This window comes from Natator depressus, chromosome 1, assembly GCF_965152275.1.
Source record: "Natator depressus isolate rNatDep1 chromosome 1, rNatDep2.hap1, whole genome shotgun sequence".
NCBI lineage: Eukaryota > Metazoa > Chordata > Testudines > Cheloniidae > Natator > Natator depressus.
Window position 1 is genome coordinate 201,614,587 of NC_134234.1, and position 16,145 is coordinate 201,630,731.

At 49.7% G+C, this 16,145-nt stretch overlaps 1 protein-coding gene across 1 annotated transcript in view; it reads right to left on the reverse strand.

The window, feature by feature from the left end:
- Positions 1 to 718: 718 nt before the first annotated feature.
- LOC142000250 (uncharacterized) overlaps positions 719 to 16,145 on the reverse strand; it is a 29,339-nt gene continuing 13,912 nt past the window's right edge. Inside the window, exons 6-20 of the mRNA XM_074974375.1 lie at positions 15,541 to 15,661; positions 14,906 to 14,998; positions 13,559 to 13,719; positions 13,147 to 13,232; positions 12,629 to 12,712; positions 10,835 to 10,897; positions 10,595 to 10,672; positions 10,378 to 10,466; positions 9,418 to 9,454; positions 7,316 to 7,464; positions 7,072 to 7,134; positions 6,604 to 6,679; positions 5,869 to 5,953; positions 5,541 to 5,628; positions 719 to 2,507 (exon numbers count right to left, since the gene is read on the reverse strand). Coding sequence (XP_074830476.1) covers positions 2,397 to 2,507; positions 5,541 to 5,628; positions 5,869 to 5,953; positions 6,604 to 6,679; positions 7,072 to 7,134; positions 7,316 to 7,464; positions 9,418 to 9,454; positions 10,378 to 10,466; positions 10,595 to 10,672; positions 10,835 to 10,897; positions 12,629 to 12,712; positions 13,147 to 13,232; positions 13,559 to 13,719; positions 14,906 to 14,998; positions 15,541 to 15,661 — 1,384 coding nt within the window. The 3' untranslated portion in view covers positions 719 to 2,396. The remainder of the gene's footprint in view (positions 2,508 to 5,540; positions 5,629 to 5,868; positions 5,954 to 6,603; positions 6,680 to 7,071; positions 7,135 to 7,315; positions 7,465 to 9,417; positions 9,455 to 10,377; positions 10,467 to 10,594; positions 10,673 to 10,834; positions 10,898 to 12,628; positions 12,713 to 13,146; positions 13,233 to 13,558; positions 13,720 to 14,905; positions 14,999 to 15,540; positions 15,662 to 16,145) is intronic.

Below are 16,145 nucleotides of genomic sequence, written 5' to 3' on the forward strand. Positions count from 1 at the left end.
TGATTTTTCCTCTTCAGAGCAGAAGAGGAGTTCCCCTGGTTTAGAGAATGGGCCAAACTCAAACCAGGTCTTGAACTTCAATGGCACCAGAGTGGACTTGAAGCAGTTTAGGTCCCATCTGCCCCACAGGTGCTGCTGGCAGTTTATAAGATGCCTTTAGAAGGTTCCCATCACTGGGGTATCAGGACATTCTTTACATGAATTTGAATTAGAGCAAATGTGTTTCCAACACCCCCCCCCCCTTCACAGCAACCTCTTGAGGTTACATCTGCCACCACTGCAACTAGGGACCCTCAGTCACCTACAAAGAGCAGACTTAAAAGAACAAACTTGTTTATTTGAGTGAAAATACATCATCCACAACCATCCCAATGCAGGACATTCTGGTAAAGTCTCCTGGTGCCTTTAGGCAATACACATACACTTGCAGCCCCTCCACAGAAATGTACCAAACTAGAATTAAAGTTACAGTAGGGAAAGTACTCGATCAGTGATAAGGCAGTTGCTCTTCAGCAGAAGATACCAGAGTCTAGTTCTCATTGCTTAGCTAGGTAGTTACAGTAAAGAGGAACTGAAAAACAGTCAGAGACCCAATGCTGTTTCACTATCTCAAACTGCTAATGATGCTAGCAATTAGCAGTGGCTGCTGATGTTTCCCAGCAGGAACTGAAGACAGATGAGACAATAGGGTCCAGTGTGGTGCTTTTCCATTTGAATGCCATGAAACCCACAGTCTTAATCCTTTCAAAGACAAAAATGGATTGAGGGTTTTTTTTTTTTTTAAACAAAACTTCCCTGGGCTAACTGCAGTGAAAGCTCCACCTTTCCTAGTCAGGGGAATGGGAGCATGGCTCTTGTCCTACTCTGGCACAGCAGCAGCTTCTGCAAACAACTTTACATTTAAAACCTTCTGGAAGTGAGGGTGTAGCAGGAAGAATATATTGAATGAATCCAGGAGTTTCCCTCTATTAAGTGCATCTGTGGCCAGTGTTAGGGAAGAGGGTACATAAGGAGCCTGGTCTCTTTAGTCTCTCAGCTGGAAGCCCTACCACCTACTCAGATTTAGTGCTAGGCCTTTTCTTGCTCTGATAAAGTGACTAAGCTGAATGCACTAGTGCAGGAATGGGCAGGCACAAGCCTCAAGCCATCCCAGGGGGTAGAGGAGGTAGGCACCGATGAGAGATTAAAGGCAGGTGGTTTTCCTATAGGCTGTGATCAATGGCCAGGCCTGGCCTTAGGGCCTAGCTCCTTCATGGAAACAAGAACAGTGACTGAATGTGGTAAACAGGGTTCACTTTGTGTGCTTTTTTGATGTATGACAGGGTGGACCAGTAAAAATCCTTCCTAGACAGGGACAGCTGCCATCTCCTTGTTCCCGAGTTTAGTTCCCCTTGCAGTGCTTTGACGGCTCCTCTTTAGCGAGTGGCTTAGCAGGAGGCGCTGGCTGTTAGGTCATAACGGCTGGGTAGTTCTGTCCCTTCTCTTACCTACTGCTGTGCTGCAGTTAGATGTGCTTGTTGGGCTTCTGCAGTTCTGTGCACCCCAACCTCAGGCTCTAGGAAGGGCTCAGTTCCTAACATTGCCCAGTTTCCCAGGGAAAACCCACACTAACAATGAATGCCAAGTTATGCTGCCAGCAGAGAGGGCAAAGCAGGAAAAATCTAAAAGTAGCTTTAAAAGACTTCACTTTCCTATGTTCCTGCAGAGTTGTGTTTAGTTTCTCTAGTTATCACATACACTGCAAGAGAGACTGGTCCTATGACGACATTTCATATGCACCACCTACTTGCTCCAGGAGCAGACAGATCCTATTACATTATCCGGAGTGTAAAAACTCCTCCCCCACCCAAAGATCACCCCCTGCCCAAACAAAACAGAAAGCACAACACACAGGAAAGTGCAGTGTTTCATTCCCCCTTTCTATAGTGTAACTAGGGCAAAAGGATTTACTCAAGGACCATGGGCTGCACTGGGCCAGGGATGTTCTCCCACCTCCCATGGAAGGCTGTGGGAGCTGAGTACCCATGGCTGATTTTTACTAGTGCAGCCCATATGGAGGAGGTCGTGCTGAGCGTGTCCCTGGCTGGTCCTATCCATGTAACACCTCAAACCTAACCTAACTACAAAAATAAATGGGCGTTTCTGCACCCATCCATTAGCCCCATGTCCATATATAGACTGGTATCCTCTTACAGCCCCTGCACCTGAGGGCAGCATTGACCCTGGCTGGGAATAAATATCATCCTAGAACAAACTACTATTCCACTACGTAAACAGCCCTGCTTCTGCCACCGCCCCACGTTGAGATCAACATAAAAAGCAGCTACTCCGTTCCCCAGTAACACTCAGTCGGATCAGACCAGAACAATCATAGCATCTCCTTTCTGAGGCTCCCATCATGCAAGGATGTCGTAATAAATGGCCGGCTTCCTGGTCATGTCACGGAACTGCTCCAGCTTCAGGCCAACCCGGAAAAGAACGGCCTCGTCCCACCACTTTGCCATGACCTGCGAGTGGAAGAGACAGTCACCGTCACCCACAGGGCTTTAGAGCACTGCTTGGTAAGAAAGCCCGAGGGGTGGCTTCACCAGCAGGAATGGCACAGACACAATGAATAATCTTGTAACCCTCTCAGCAACGGGGTCAGGATCCTGCTGAAGCCTTTGGAATCTAGCTAGCACCCAGCTGGATGACACCTGGGAATCACAGATCCCAACACTGAAAGGCTACCACCACCAGGGACATGTGGGGAGAAAAATGGGAGCAGTGAAGTCTACCGAGGTAGGAGAGCTTTCTGGAGGGACAGGCTGAAACAGACAGAGGATGCCCTCTCCTGGGGGATGACTGGCTTCCTAAGAAACTGGGTGGTCCCTGGAGGAAAGTAGGCTTGTGGCTGCTGGGAGCAGGGCTGGCCCTAGGTGTTGCAGTTGTCTGCTGGAGGTAACAATTACAGGGCCACATCCAGCTCTTTCCCAAAGACTGTCCCTTCCCGTAGCCCCAGTTTCTGTGCATCATGATGCCTTCCTAGCTGTCCCCGTGCTTCTGACCTCCCTTGGGATGCAGGAATTCCCACACCCCCTTGTGTGTGAGGCTTTGAAGCCCGAGGACCTTTTACATGAATGGCTCAGAAGGTGGATTTGCTGAGTAGGGGAAGGCAGGTCAGGAACTCAGCCTGTGCCCAAGTCAGATGGGACTGTGACTGGGGAACTAGGGATGATGCTCCGGCTGGTGGGTCAGGTGTGTGCTTCTGGTGCGAGGCCTCTGAAAGAGCGAGACCCTGTGGATGGGAAATAGGGTCAAGCAGGAACTCCTCCTTGCAGCTAGTCTTGCCTGGGCGCTGCCAACCCCATACCAGGAACCACCCCTCTCTCTGGCCTGTCTCCATGTGCCTGCCCATCCTCAGAACAGAAGCAGAATGGAAGCACCTTCACAACGCAGCAGGGGGCCACTGGCATGGGGTTCAGAGAGGCTGAACAGGAAGAGGTGTAGATGGGCAAGGAGTTAAGGAACAGTGGGGGATGGAAGCAATTTAGCGGGAGGAAGCACTAACTACTGCAACATGAAGAACCACCACAAGGTACAAGCCTGCTGTTAACATGGGGCAGGGATTAGACTGCAGCCCTGGCTGAGAACCCCAGCTGGCGCTGCCGCCTTACCAGGCTAAAAGGTGCCGAATACCAGCTAGTCTACACCATCTGCAGCCCACGGCACGTCCTCCCACCGCTGCCTCGGAATGGCTCCCCACTTGATTCCAAATCCTAGCTTCCTCCTCCTCCTCTCGCAAGCACTGTGATGGGTTCTCTTGGTTTTCTTTTGGGGTGGGGAGGGCCGGGGGGGGGGGGGGGGACCTGTAGTCAGACAACCAGCCAGCCAAAGCAGCAGGTTGCAGTTGACTGCGATGAGGCTAGAGCCTCCAGCAGTTTCTTGTTTTGAGCAGCATGAGCTGGAAAGATGCTAGATGATCTGTCTGAAGACACCCATGCTAATGCCAAGGGACACTGTTCCCACTGGTTTCACGAGCCCTCCAGCACATGACAGTCAGCTCTTTGGGGCAGGGACCATCTTTCTGTTCGGTGTTTGTACAGCATCCCGCACAGTGGAGTCCTGGCTCCTGACAGGGGCTCCTAGGTGCTACCCCAGTACAAACAAACAACAGCACAGTGTAATTCCAGTTATCCAAATTCCCTTGATCCCAACATTCCTGCTTACCTGAATGTGCAGGGTATCCCCAGCTAGCCCTATGTTACTTAGCAGCATTTCTGTTTCTCCCAACACCCGGTTATCTGCAAGTTCGGGTTGTCCCCCAGGCCATTCAGAGGAACAGGCATGTACTGTAAATAATATGCAGAGCTGCCCCCTGCTCTGCTGAGGCAAATCCCTATTGTGCAGATTGGAATGGGGAAGCAGACCCTGTACAGCTTCATGCCTAGACTAAAAGTTTATCTTCGCTCACAACCATCTCTGCTCCCTCCTGTCACGGTCTTTTCCCCCTCGCTCCACCCAAGACAACAGAAATAGAATCCACAGCGGGACTCTTGGGAGCATGGCCACAAATCCATCTAGCAAAGGTACTTATGTGGCCCCCACCACTGTAATAGCTGAGCACGTCACATTCTGTAATGTATTTATCCTCCCGACACCCCTGGGAGCTAGGGCAGTGTTATTAACGCCATCGTCACAGATGGGGACCTGAGGCATTGCGAGGCTAAGGGACCTGGCCAAGGGACGTCTGTGGCACAGCAGGGAATTAAACTTTGGTCTTCCAAGTCCTAGGCTAGAGCCCTAATCAGTGGGCCATCCTTCCTTGTCAAGTTTTAGAAGGGCACCCCTATATATCCCCCAGACAGCAGTCGCTCATTTCAGTGGGGAAGGCGCTAGAACAGTCGTCCCCAAACTGTGGGGTGACAGGAACATTTGGGGGGCCATGTGGTAGGGCCCAGGCCAGCCTCCATGGTAGTGGTGAAGGAGCACCCCCCCCCCCCAGCCCAGCTCTGGCCCCAGCCCCAGCTGTGCCCTCACTCTCTCTGCCCCCAGGCCAGCTCCACCTCTAGCCCCAGCTCCTCCCCCATCCCCGCCTTCAGCCCAAGCTCCTCTGCTGAGTGGACTGTGCAGTAAAGGAGTGAGCGTGTACAGATCCATTACTGGTAAGGGGGGGCATGACAGGAAAAGTGGGGGCACCTCACTGCGCTAGAGACAAATAAAGGGCGCAACGAAGGTGGGAACAAGAGAGCAAAGGGAGAGGAAGCAACAGGAATGGGAGAGGGACAGACCCCAGGAGAACAATCGAGGAGGACATGGGGAAGTGAAGGGGGATCCAGTGTTTTCCGCTGGCCCCTGGGCTCACATTCTCCTGGTGACCCAGAATACATAGTTCTGTATTAGGTCTATTGACAAGAGCAGAAGCTTAGACTTTTAGGCACCAAATTCCACCCACTTTATAAGCTGGCTATGGGGACCCAGCACTAGACACCCGTCTACCTGCAGAGTAGTGTGGTCTGGGCAGTTTTCATACTAGCATTAGCAAGGGGGTCAGTGTTTACCTGAAAGCTGATGGGAAGCCCAGTGGCAGTGTACCCGACTGGCACCACCAGACCCGGGATGCCTGTGAAGTTTCCAAGCTGCATGTATCTGCAAGAGAGTGGGGAAAAGTCACCTGCACGCTCACTGTTGGACTGCAGTGAAGTCATTTCTATGTAAAGAGGCAGAAACTGGAGCAGCTGTGATCTCTCTTGCTCAACAGCCAGTGCTCCTGTAGCCACTGCAGGTGGCAGAGGCAGGGACGGAGCAGCTGTGAGCTTCCCCAGCATTCTCCATACAGCCTGACCACAAACACATTTTACTGCCCAGCGCAAACAGCAGAGTTCTCACCTCATGGTCCGAAGTGTCGTTAGAACGTCATTGTTCCCAGTCAAGAGGTCAGAGTCGTGGATTCTTGGGGCAGTGCAAGCGGTGGCTGCATGAGAGAAACAGGCAACCAACAATCACCATCTCCTGCAGGCACAGTTAAGCACCATTGTGCCTCCCTTAAGGCACATGTTTGCTCTACCTCATCCCTGGAGTCAAGCCAAGTTCTTTTTGGTTTGTGCATCATCAGGAACAACTTTCCAACTAGAAAAGGAGTTTCTTGATGATGCACAACAGAGAATAGGTTTCAGAGTAGCAGCCGTGTTAGTCTGTATTCGCAAAAAGGAGGACTTGTGGCACCTTAGATACTAACCAATTTATTTGAGCATAAGCTTTCGTGAGCTACAGCTCACTTCATCAATTCCTACTCCCTCCCTTGTAGCCCTGCAGAGCCAGCACAGCTCAGTTAACAGGAGTGTTACAATTTCTATTTTAGTCAGTAAAATGAGAAGTTCTGACTGCGAAACATACAGGGAGCAGGTCTGCAAAGCAATTTTAAAGTCACATTTCCTTAGAGCTGGGGCAGAGCAAAGTAAGAATGTTTGACTCACAGTAGGTATAAAAGGTATAATTTTGCAAGTTCAAATGGATTAAACATTAACCCTGGAAGCCAAGTGCATCAAACATATGTGCACATTTATGCCAAGAGTCTCACTCCAGGCCACAGTAAATCCCATGCCCAGCCCACAGAGCAGATACCTGGGGTGAGGATACAGTTCACGTTGGCAAAGATCTCTCGCAAAAAGCTCATGCTCCGAGTCCTCTGCCGATTTGCCTGCAAAGAGAAGGAGATGGTATCAGTGCAAAGGTGGGATGTACCAAGAAGGCACCAATTTACAGAATGTACAGAGTCCTCTAGCAGTGCCTATCTCTGTCACCGGGGGTCACAGCCTCCTTCCCTGATAAAGAGCCAGCACCACCACAGACTCACTGATCGGACCCTATGCAAGAAGATGAGACCAAATGACTCCTCCCCATCTGGGCCCCTCTAAGCTTACATCGGTTCTCATGCAGAGGACAGCACTGCTGGGTAACGTCTCTCCATGGCTCTCTACCTGGGTGCAGAGAGCTCCCAAGTGGGCTGTCTCCTCCACACCACCTCACCAGGCTGGGAGAAGCCTTCTTCTTTGCCTGCCTTCTCCCCCTCTTCCACAGCATGCTCCTCACCTTAATATAATCCAGAGCTGTGAACTGGGAAGCCAGAGCAAGGTTGAGCCGAGTCTCCAGATTCTGAAACACAAAGGAACTGTGGGTGAGGGCTGCACACTCCAGCTGGTTTCCACTCCCATGCAGGGCAAAGACTGAGAAAGCCCCAGATCCCACACACCATGAGCCCATCCACTCATGTGTAGTAGTGACTGACACAGATGGCTTGATACAAGTAAGGCTGATGCTAATATCTGCCGCTTACCATTTGCTGGAAGTGGGCGTTGAAGTCAGGCTGCAGGTAATCCCTCATCTCGCTGAGAATGCAGATCACATGTGCCACCCGCACCTCCTCCATCTCCGACAGGGGCACATCCACCACAGAGGCACCTAAAGCCTGCAGGTGCTCTACAGCTGAGCACGAAGCAGGAGGAGCAAAAGGAATGCACTATTCCTCATGTTCAGAAGGCTACAATGAGATGGCTGAGATTTAATCTCACACATGACAAGAGGCTCTTTACTCATATGATCACACAGCGCATGGGCAATAACACACCTGGCTGCATCTAGTTACAAGAAAAAACTGCAGGCCTTTTGTCCACTAGATCACAGCTACCCACATGACAGAGCGGGCCCAGGGGTGAGGACTCAAGGGTCTGCTCTCAACTCTGCCACTGGCTTACTACATCGTGGGTAAGTTGCTTGCAGCTCAGTTACACAGTCTGTAAAAAGGACATCATAATGCTTCCCTGACTTTGCAAAGTGCTTCCAGATCTGCTGGGATGAACAATGCTAGACTAGTGTGAGGTTGCTATCAATGTTACTAGTCGGAGACTCTCATCCAAAGAGCATTCAGAAAGGACAACATGAAATTGAAGTCAAAGACTAAATCAACACGATGCTGCAAATTGAGTGGGCACTAAGTGGTTGCATGTATGTTGGTTACAGACATGGAATGAGGAGTTGGGACTCATGAATTCTGTCCCTGACTGCTGCAGCCTCACTACAGGACCATGACAATTCACTCAAGCTATCTGAGCCTCAATTTTGCCATCTGTAAAATGAGGATAAGGCAATTTACCCGCCTCACTGGCATGCACACATTTCAAATATGAATTGGTGTTTGTACAATGCTATACAAGAGCTGAATATTATTAAAACATCTGACCTGCTTTCCAACCTGTAGTAATGTAGGTGGAGTTTGAGTCCCTCATGCATTCAGACTGCATCAGTGTGCATTTTAATTAATATACCGACAATTTGCCCCCAATGTATGACAGCGAAAGACATCTCGAGGCTACACACAAGGGAGCTGGCTTAAATCTGCTGTGGGAAACAGCTCTGAATTTCCTGATTTCTGGGTAGCTAAAACTCAATCTTGATGCTGCATTTAATTAAGCAAAAACTCTTTGGTATTTTGAAGGAGTCTGTCATCTTGGCATCCAAGTATTGAATGCCGGTTATGAGGCAGAGGGGGGTCCTGAGGACTGCAAGGGAGAATCTGAATTCAAAATTTACAGGGAGACACTGCAATAGTATTTATACAGTCACAATAGGAGTTGGAAATAGACAGGATAAATGCACTCAGGACAACAAAAACTCCTGAGCAGATGGGTCAGCAGCTAAACTCTGATGTGTGGATGACATATATTACACAGGCCATGGTGAGGTGTCTCCTCCACTACTGACAAGGTCCATCCTTGCTTAGTTTACAAGATTTGAGAAGACCCCCCGCCCCAAAATAGTATCCCTGCAGCACAGCTAATTTGGCTGTAGTCTAGGAAGTCCCAAATAGTGGGTTGACGGGAGCACGACTCATGCCCACATCTCCCAAGCAACAAAGCACTAACACTAGGCTAGCAGACCATGCAAACCTAGAAAGGCTTTCAGAAGACAAGTCTGTACGATTATATTGTAAATATGGTGGCGCATATGCTGGGTTATCCAACAGCAAAGGAACAAGCAGCCTAGAAGGCCAGCTTCAATGGTGGGGGAGTGGGCAAGGCTCCCATTTGAACTAAATAAGCCCAAACCTACTTAGCTTTAAAACTCCAGCAAGATCAAGGTTATTCAGGGCACCATGGCCACTACAGCCAGCCAGCGGGAGCTAGGTTAGCCAAGGTTACAATTCCAAAACTCAAATGTGAACTACACGAACAGAAGCACCCCTCAAGTGAGAGACAAGAGAACACGATACAGTTTGAGTGATGGTCAGCTGCCCCCAAGAGACAACACATTTATCCTCCAAACTAACAAGGCTGCAGGCTGCCACAGGTTGGAGCCTCCGGGGCCTTTCGATCCTTTACTGCAGCTTTTTATGGGGACATGGGGGAGCAGCGATCAGAAATGGAGAAACATTTCCTCTACCTTTTTGGCAGACTTTCAAAATTTCTGCATCACAAGCCTGAAAGACAAGACAGAAAAAAAAAAAAAAAAAATCAACCAACCAACCAACTAAAAGCCTTCATCAATTGTCATCCCCTCTTCCCCCTGGCTGAACCCAACACCAGCCTCCCCACCATCCTGAGCACTAAATTAAGGCCACATGCTCCTCTCCTCCTTGAAACACAGTCTTGGGCGTAAATCCAACACATCCCACGCCACGGCTATTTTGAGGGCCCCAGCTCCAAGACCACACAGCCCTGCATTTGCTGCTCTGGAGGAGTGGGAGGAAAATAGAGCCATGGCACAGCTAACTCAGCACATGAACCCTTCCTTGCAGCATCAAGCCCAGTAGCATACAGCCCCCCTCCATCTGGCTTGGGTGGAAGGAATGCGACCTCAGCAGTCTTCTGGAGACAGGCAGTGGGCGCAGGGTAAAGCTGGCTGGAAAACAGAATTTCCATCCTGTGAGAAATCCCGATATTTCAAGGCTTGTTTTTGTCCCGAATTGGGGTGAAAAGCTGAAATACTGAAGTTTTTCACCGAATGAAGCGTTCTCACAAATGTCAATTCAGAAGCATAATGCAAACGGAAATGCTTCCTTTCCTAATGTTATTTCCATTTCTGCCATAGTATTTTACGCTAAAAACTGTTTAAAAAAAACAAAAACAAAATGTTGCCGTTCAAAATGCTGCTTCAGTGAAGTACAAAGTTTCATCCTAATCAGTGTTTTCTTCTGGAAAATTTCAATTTCAGTGGAACCGTGTTTTCCCTCAAAAAAGATTTTCGTTGTGAAGTTTCCGACCAGGTTGTAGTGCTAAGGGCAGCGAGGAGAAAGACCTCGGCAATCAATCCTCAGCTGGCAGGCTAGGGGAGGGGATGGCTGAATTGAAGGAACTCCGACAGCTGACACAGTGCACCATAAAGAAAAGAGACAACAGGCACCTTAAAAAATGTCCAGTTCACTCCCAGTTTTAAGCCCTTGAGGTCAGGGGTGAGGATTTCAGACAGGGATGGTTTTGGCTGCTCTAGTCCTGCAAGGGACAAACAAGAAGATCCCGTCAGGCAGGGACCTACCCACAGCAAGATATCTAACAGGTCATTAGCATGGGGGAGGCAGGCAGGGAGAAGGGGGATAATGGAGAGACATAGGCTCACTCACCATATGGGTACAGTGGATCTGGCTCAGCTAGGATGCTGAACGCAATGGCTGCATCGGTCACTGACGTACAAATAGGGCCTGTCCAGAATAAATGAAATGGTTACAAACATGACAAGAGGTGAGCAGGACACACCCACTCCCAGTGACACGCACTCTCATGCAGGGGCTTGCAACTGCTGTGGGTCTTCACACGTGTGCAAGCACAGGGAAGTCACAGCGGTGGCGCGAGAGCCCTCTTACCAAGGCTGACGGTGGAGTAGGAGAGTGGAAGGCAGCCGTGACAACTGATGCGCCCAAATGTACCTTCAAGCAAAACAGACACAGAGGTCAGATGGAGGAACAAACAGTATTAACTGGAGACAGACCAGTGCTGGGCAGCTCGGCAGACCCAGTCTTCCTAAAGTTCCTTGTTTGGGATCTGGGTTTTGGTTCAGGTCCATCTCTAGTATTAACCTACAAGGGGATGAGACTAAATACCCTCAACCCTCCTCTTCTTGCCGTCTCACTCGAGGCATACATCAGTCCCGCAGAGCTCTAGACTGGGTTTCTTCATCAAGTCAATCAGGTTCAGAACCCTTCACAGAGGAGATTCCAAAGAATACAAGGGGTGTGTGTTGGGGGGAGGGAGGGAAGGGGGGAGGAGACACGACACTAAATCTTTGGCTTAGGATTTGCTTCAGCTAGAAGCTAGCATTGATTACAGCACAAACATTTAAGAGATGGAAGAGACCTACAGTAGGACGTTCCATCCTGCCACTCCCAGATGGCCCACAGCAGGGCTGCTTTCCTAAGTCTGGCCTCCAGTCCAATTTTCAGTTAGGGAAGAGTTTACTTTAGGGGAGGCACCAGTAGCACATGTGCTCAGGGGGAAGTAGGACTAACATTTTGGAAACCAAGCTCTAGATCCTTGGGGAGCCTTTACAGAGCAGAAGTGACTAACCCCCACCTTTCTACTAGGAACCAAGATCCTTCTGCAAACATGCACATGCTTAACTATGAGCACATACGCAGTCCCACTGAGGTCAACAGGACTACTCATGCACGTGCTTAATTTTATTTGCCAGTAACACTGCCTTCCAACTTACCAGTATTCCCTACCCACTTCTGACAAGTTCTGCCATAACCTGCTACACATGCCCCCCACCCCACCTGAGAAAGGAGTACAAGTTTACTTGGGTTTACTAATCCGGTGGTAACTGGTGCCCTAACTTGAGATACAGGGCTGGGATGACCACCTTGTTCAAAGCTACAGAATTCCTAGGTTGGGGAAGATTTATTTACAGGCTGTAAATCAATCCTGGGTATTTGCACAAGATCTCCAACAGAGGTAGATGGACTTACAACTGGGTGATTCTCTGCCCCCTTAGTTCTCTCCTCCCTGGAGGAGTACAGGAAAGAAGGGGCAAATTCAACACTTGTGGAGGGAGACAACTTTCATGGTGTACATTCCAAACCCTTAGCAGGATGGGGCCCAGCAATGTCATGTCAGAGATGCCTCTGGACCCTGAACCCAGAGCTAGTGGGGCTCATGCTGTGGCTTCCTTCCCTTCTAACCCCTTCCCCTCCAAAAAAAAAAAAAACAAGTCCCCACTCTCCAGCTCAGAATGACATCTACTTATTCCTGCTCCTTCAGCCAGGGCAAGTCACTGTGCCGGGGCTAGCAGACAAGAAGGGCTGGAGTACAGAGTGACCCAATTGTCATTTGGACTCATGGAGACGTTTACTGCTTAGTTGGTATGTCCCCGTTTGGCTGCAAATGATTATTTTCATTTTAATTACAATCCGTAAGATGCATGGTCACACAAGCTCTAAGTTTCTGAACAACAATTTAAAGTCACAAGTGAAATACAAGAGATCTCAGAAGTCGAAGCCTTGTCACAGTTCGTTACAGCCACACACTGAACTGGCCCTATCATCCCAACCCTGCAGAGGGCTGGGGAACAGTTTCATGCTCAGGAGGGTATTGGCCTTTGTGTGGGCTCCCACCATCCCCAAGGAAACGCAGGATCCCCAGCCAAGTAAAGGGGGCAATACCTTTCAGCCCCACGACACCGCAGAAAGAAGCGGGAATCCTCACAGAGCCGCCTCCGTCAGTGCCAAGAGCCAATGGGCAAAGACCTACAGAGAAATGTGTCTTTGCATGGGACCATAAAGACTGTATACAGCCCTTCCCACACCATTTTCCCAGCATCTTTAACAGAAAAGAGAGGGCATATGGTACATCTGAAGCACCCATCTCTACGAAGGGCAATACCCACTGACTTCCAAATCCCCTTACAGAGGCCCAACCACAACCAGCAGCTTCTACACCAGACAAAGCACTGTACGGAAAGCCTATTTCCTCCAGCTGGCTTATTCATGCTCCCAGGCCCCTCCCCTTGGATTCTGCCATCTTCTGTTCTCTGCCCGGCTCCTAAAACACCCCTGATGCATCTATCACAGGCCTCTCTCCACCCACCCACAAAACTTCTGCCACATCCCAGAATCTTCCCCAAAGGCTCCAGCAACTTCTGAAGCGGCCCTTTCCCCCGGCTGGGTTCAGTACATCTCACCTGCCGCCACAGCAGCAGCTGATCCGCTGGAGCTGCCACCAGTGAAATGCTGGGGGTTGTATGGGTTCCTAGTGGTGCCATGGAATCTGAAGGAGATAAAAGGATAGTGTAGACTCTCAAAAAGGTTGGACACACCTTAGGGCAGGGGAGGAACCAAAATCACATCTCAGAAGAAGCCTAGCTTCCCCCCCACCAGGCATATTGCGCTACTCTCTAGGCATCCTGCTGCCTCGATTCAGACCCCCCCACCCGTCAGGCACTCAAACCTTCACATGGCTAAGATGCTCTCCTTGCCACTGTGCGGGTGAGATGTGAGAATGTTCAACAGCTGAGTTACGTGACTGAGGGGTTTTTAAATTTACCTAAATGACCAAAAAATGGGGATGGGGGAGTGTGCGTGTGACTTGTTTACCTGTTGGGGTTACAGCCAGTGGTTCCAGTCCCTAGTTCATGCATGTTTGAGACCCCAATAATGATCGCTCCAGCCTCCCGCAGCTTCCTGGTCACTGTAGCATCTTCAGTCTCTGGCTCTGTCCCAAGGTATGCTGTTCCCGCTCGGTGGTGGTAAGGCACCTTAGTAAGAAACAGAAGAGTGCATTAGGTGTACTGAACACATAAGATCCAGCAACTTCTTCTCCACAACAGCAGAACAGAATTCTCTGAGGAATCAGTGCCCATCTAGCCCAGATGCTCAAGGCATTATGGTGAAATCTGAGCTGGGCAAGTACCATGGCTGCTTTTAGCCTTACCGCTAGGCAGGGTACTGCCTTCCTTGTGCTGGGGCTCTCTGGGGGCTACTTAGAATCAGAAAACCTAAAATCGAACAGTTACTATTTCCCTAACTGCTCTGTACAGGCACTAGTTAGATATCAGGCTGGGGAGAGTACTAACACTATGTAGATAGTCAGGTAACAGTGACCCAATTTTGAATAAGGCTTGGAGATCTTTGGGTGGAGAGTGCTATAGAAGAATCAATGATAATTCCAACCTGCTGACCAGATGGCAAACGATGGCTCTGCCTGGGCTGCCACTGTGAAGCCAGGAACCTGCCAGTTTCCAGAGCCCTGGCTCCCATTGGGGCCAGCAGACTCCCTGTCCAAGCTGTGGAGCTCGGAACACCAGCAGGTTTCCAATGAAAACATACTTGTGTTTTGCAAAACATTTTGCTTCAGCGAACTAGCATTTTCCAACGAACTCAAGTCCTAACTCCACCCCACCCCCACCCCCCTCCGACGTCAATGGTAAGACTCCAATTGCCAGAGTCTGGCCAATGCTGAGAACTTTTGGAAATCCCATCCTCCAACTCTAGGACTAAGTTTACTGACTTTCTGCTTTGTCAGAAGAAGTAGTATCTCTTTTCCTCCTCCAGCCCCCTCCTACCTCTGGGTTAAATGCTGTTAGAAGTTACGATTCGAATACCAGATATGGAATATGCTTTTTATATGCTCATATTCCAGGGCTGGTCTTCCTGTTTTAGTCTAGCTACTGTAACTGCAGATTCTACTCATTCCCATAAATGCCTATACCTTTTTTCAAATATCTTACCAAGATGTTTGCCTTAACAACAACAACAACTTGAAGCAGTGAGATACTTAAAAAAAAAGCGATTGGCCTGTGTAACACATTTCCTTTTATGCATTTTAAACTGAGCTGCTTTTAAGTTCCTTTGAGTGTCCCTCAGCTGGAGGATACACAAGTGCTTATAGCCTCACACAGCGTGAGCTGGCCATACAACACTCCAACCATGAGGGAAACTCACAACTTTAATCTCTTCTTTCAAGCAGACTGGGATTCCATCCAGAAGAGAAAGGGGGCATTTATTCCTGTAACGAGTAGTGGAGGCTTCAGCCATCTGGAAAGAGAGAAAGATTTTCTTAGCTGGACAATGGGATATGCCTGAGAAGACGGACATGATCAATATTGCAAACTAAATACAACCCAAAGAGATCTCCCCATGATGGGCCCGAGCCCTTCCACCATGGGCGAGACGGGAGAAGCTACTGATCGATTATGTCTAGGACTGGAGGTCATGGAGCAAAAGGAGACACAGGGTGGGAAAAATAGCGTGGACACCAAAGAAACACATCCTGGTTTAAGCAACATTCAGTAGGAACTGCAACTGCTGTAATATTAGTCTCCCCCTGGAGTAAGTGAAATCGAGTTGTTTATGGCCTGAGAGGGAGGGACTGAGGAAAACAGGGGAGAAGGATGAAATATTCACACTTCATTCCAGCAATCATAACCCAGGATCTGAGAACATCTATGCAGCAGATGAGAGCAAGAGCCTTAGTCGCTCATATCCTCTTCTGCAGGGAAAGTGTGCCCATTCAGGTGACCATTGGCTGCTATCACTCTAGGGAGGAGGAAGCCCACTCCTACCAAAGGCAGACATACCTTCTGTATCTGCTCCCGGTCCCACTGCACAATTGCTCGGAGAGGGGGGCTGGATTTCTCACAGTCCTCCAGAGAGGAGATAATATTCTTAGCAACCTGGAAGGGCGTCAACTCCCCAGTCCTATAAAATAGGAGGAGAGTTTAGAGATTGGGATCCTATTACAATTCCCACTAGAGGTGAGCACTTTCTGTGTTCCCAGGTCGTGCTCGACACCCACGCTGCCCCAGGCCCCACCCCACCCCTTCCTCCAATCCCCCACCCCGCCCTACTTCTTCCTACCCCCTTCCGCCCCCCTCCAAACAGCTGATCGCAGCAGGCAGGAGGCACTGGGAGGGGGAGGAGTTGATTGACGGGGCCACTGGTGGGCAGGAGGCGCTGGGGGAGAGGGGGAGGAGCTGATCCGCTGGGCTGCTGAGCACCCAAGGAGTCAGTGCCTGTGATTCCTGGGATGGTTCTCTGCTTTCCAGACATAGTTCTGAAGGAAAGCATCCTCTGGCAGGAAGGTGTTATGCCATCACCCTTTGGGCAGAGAACTGGATAGGGATCAATCAATCAGGAGCTGATCAGTGACACTCCCTAGACAGCTAGTTCTACTGAGCAACAT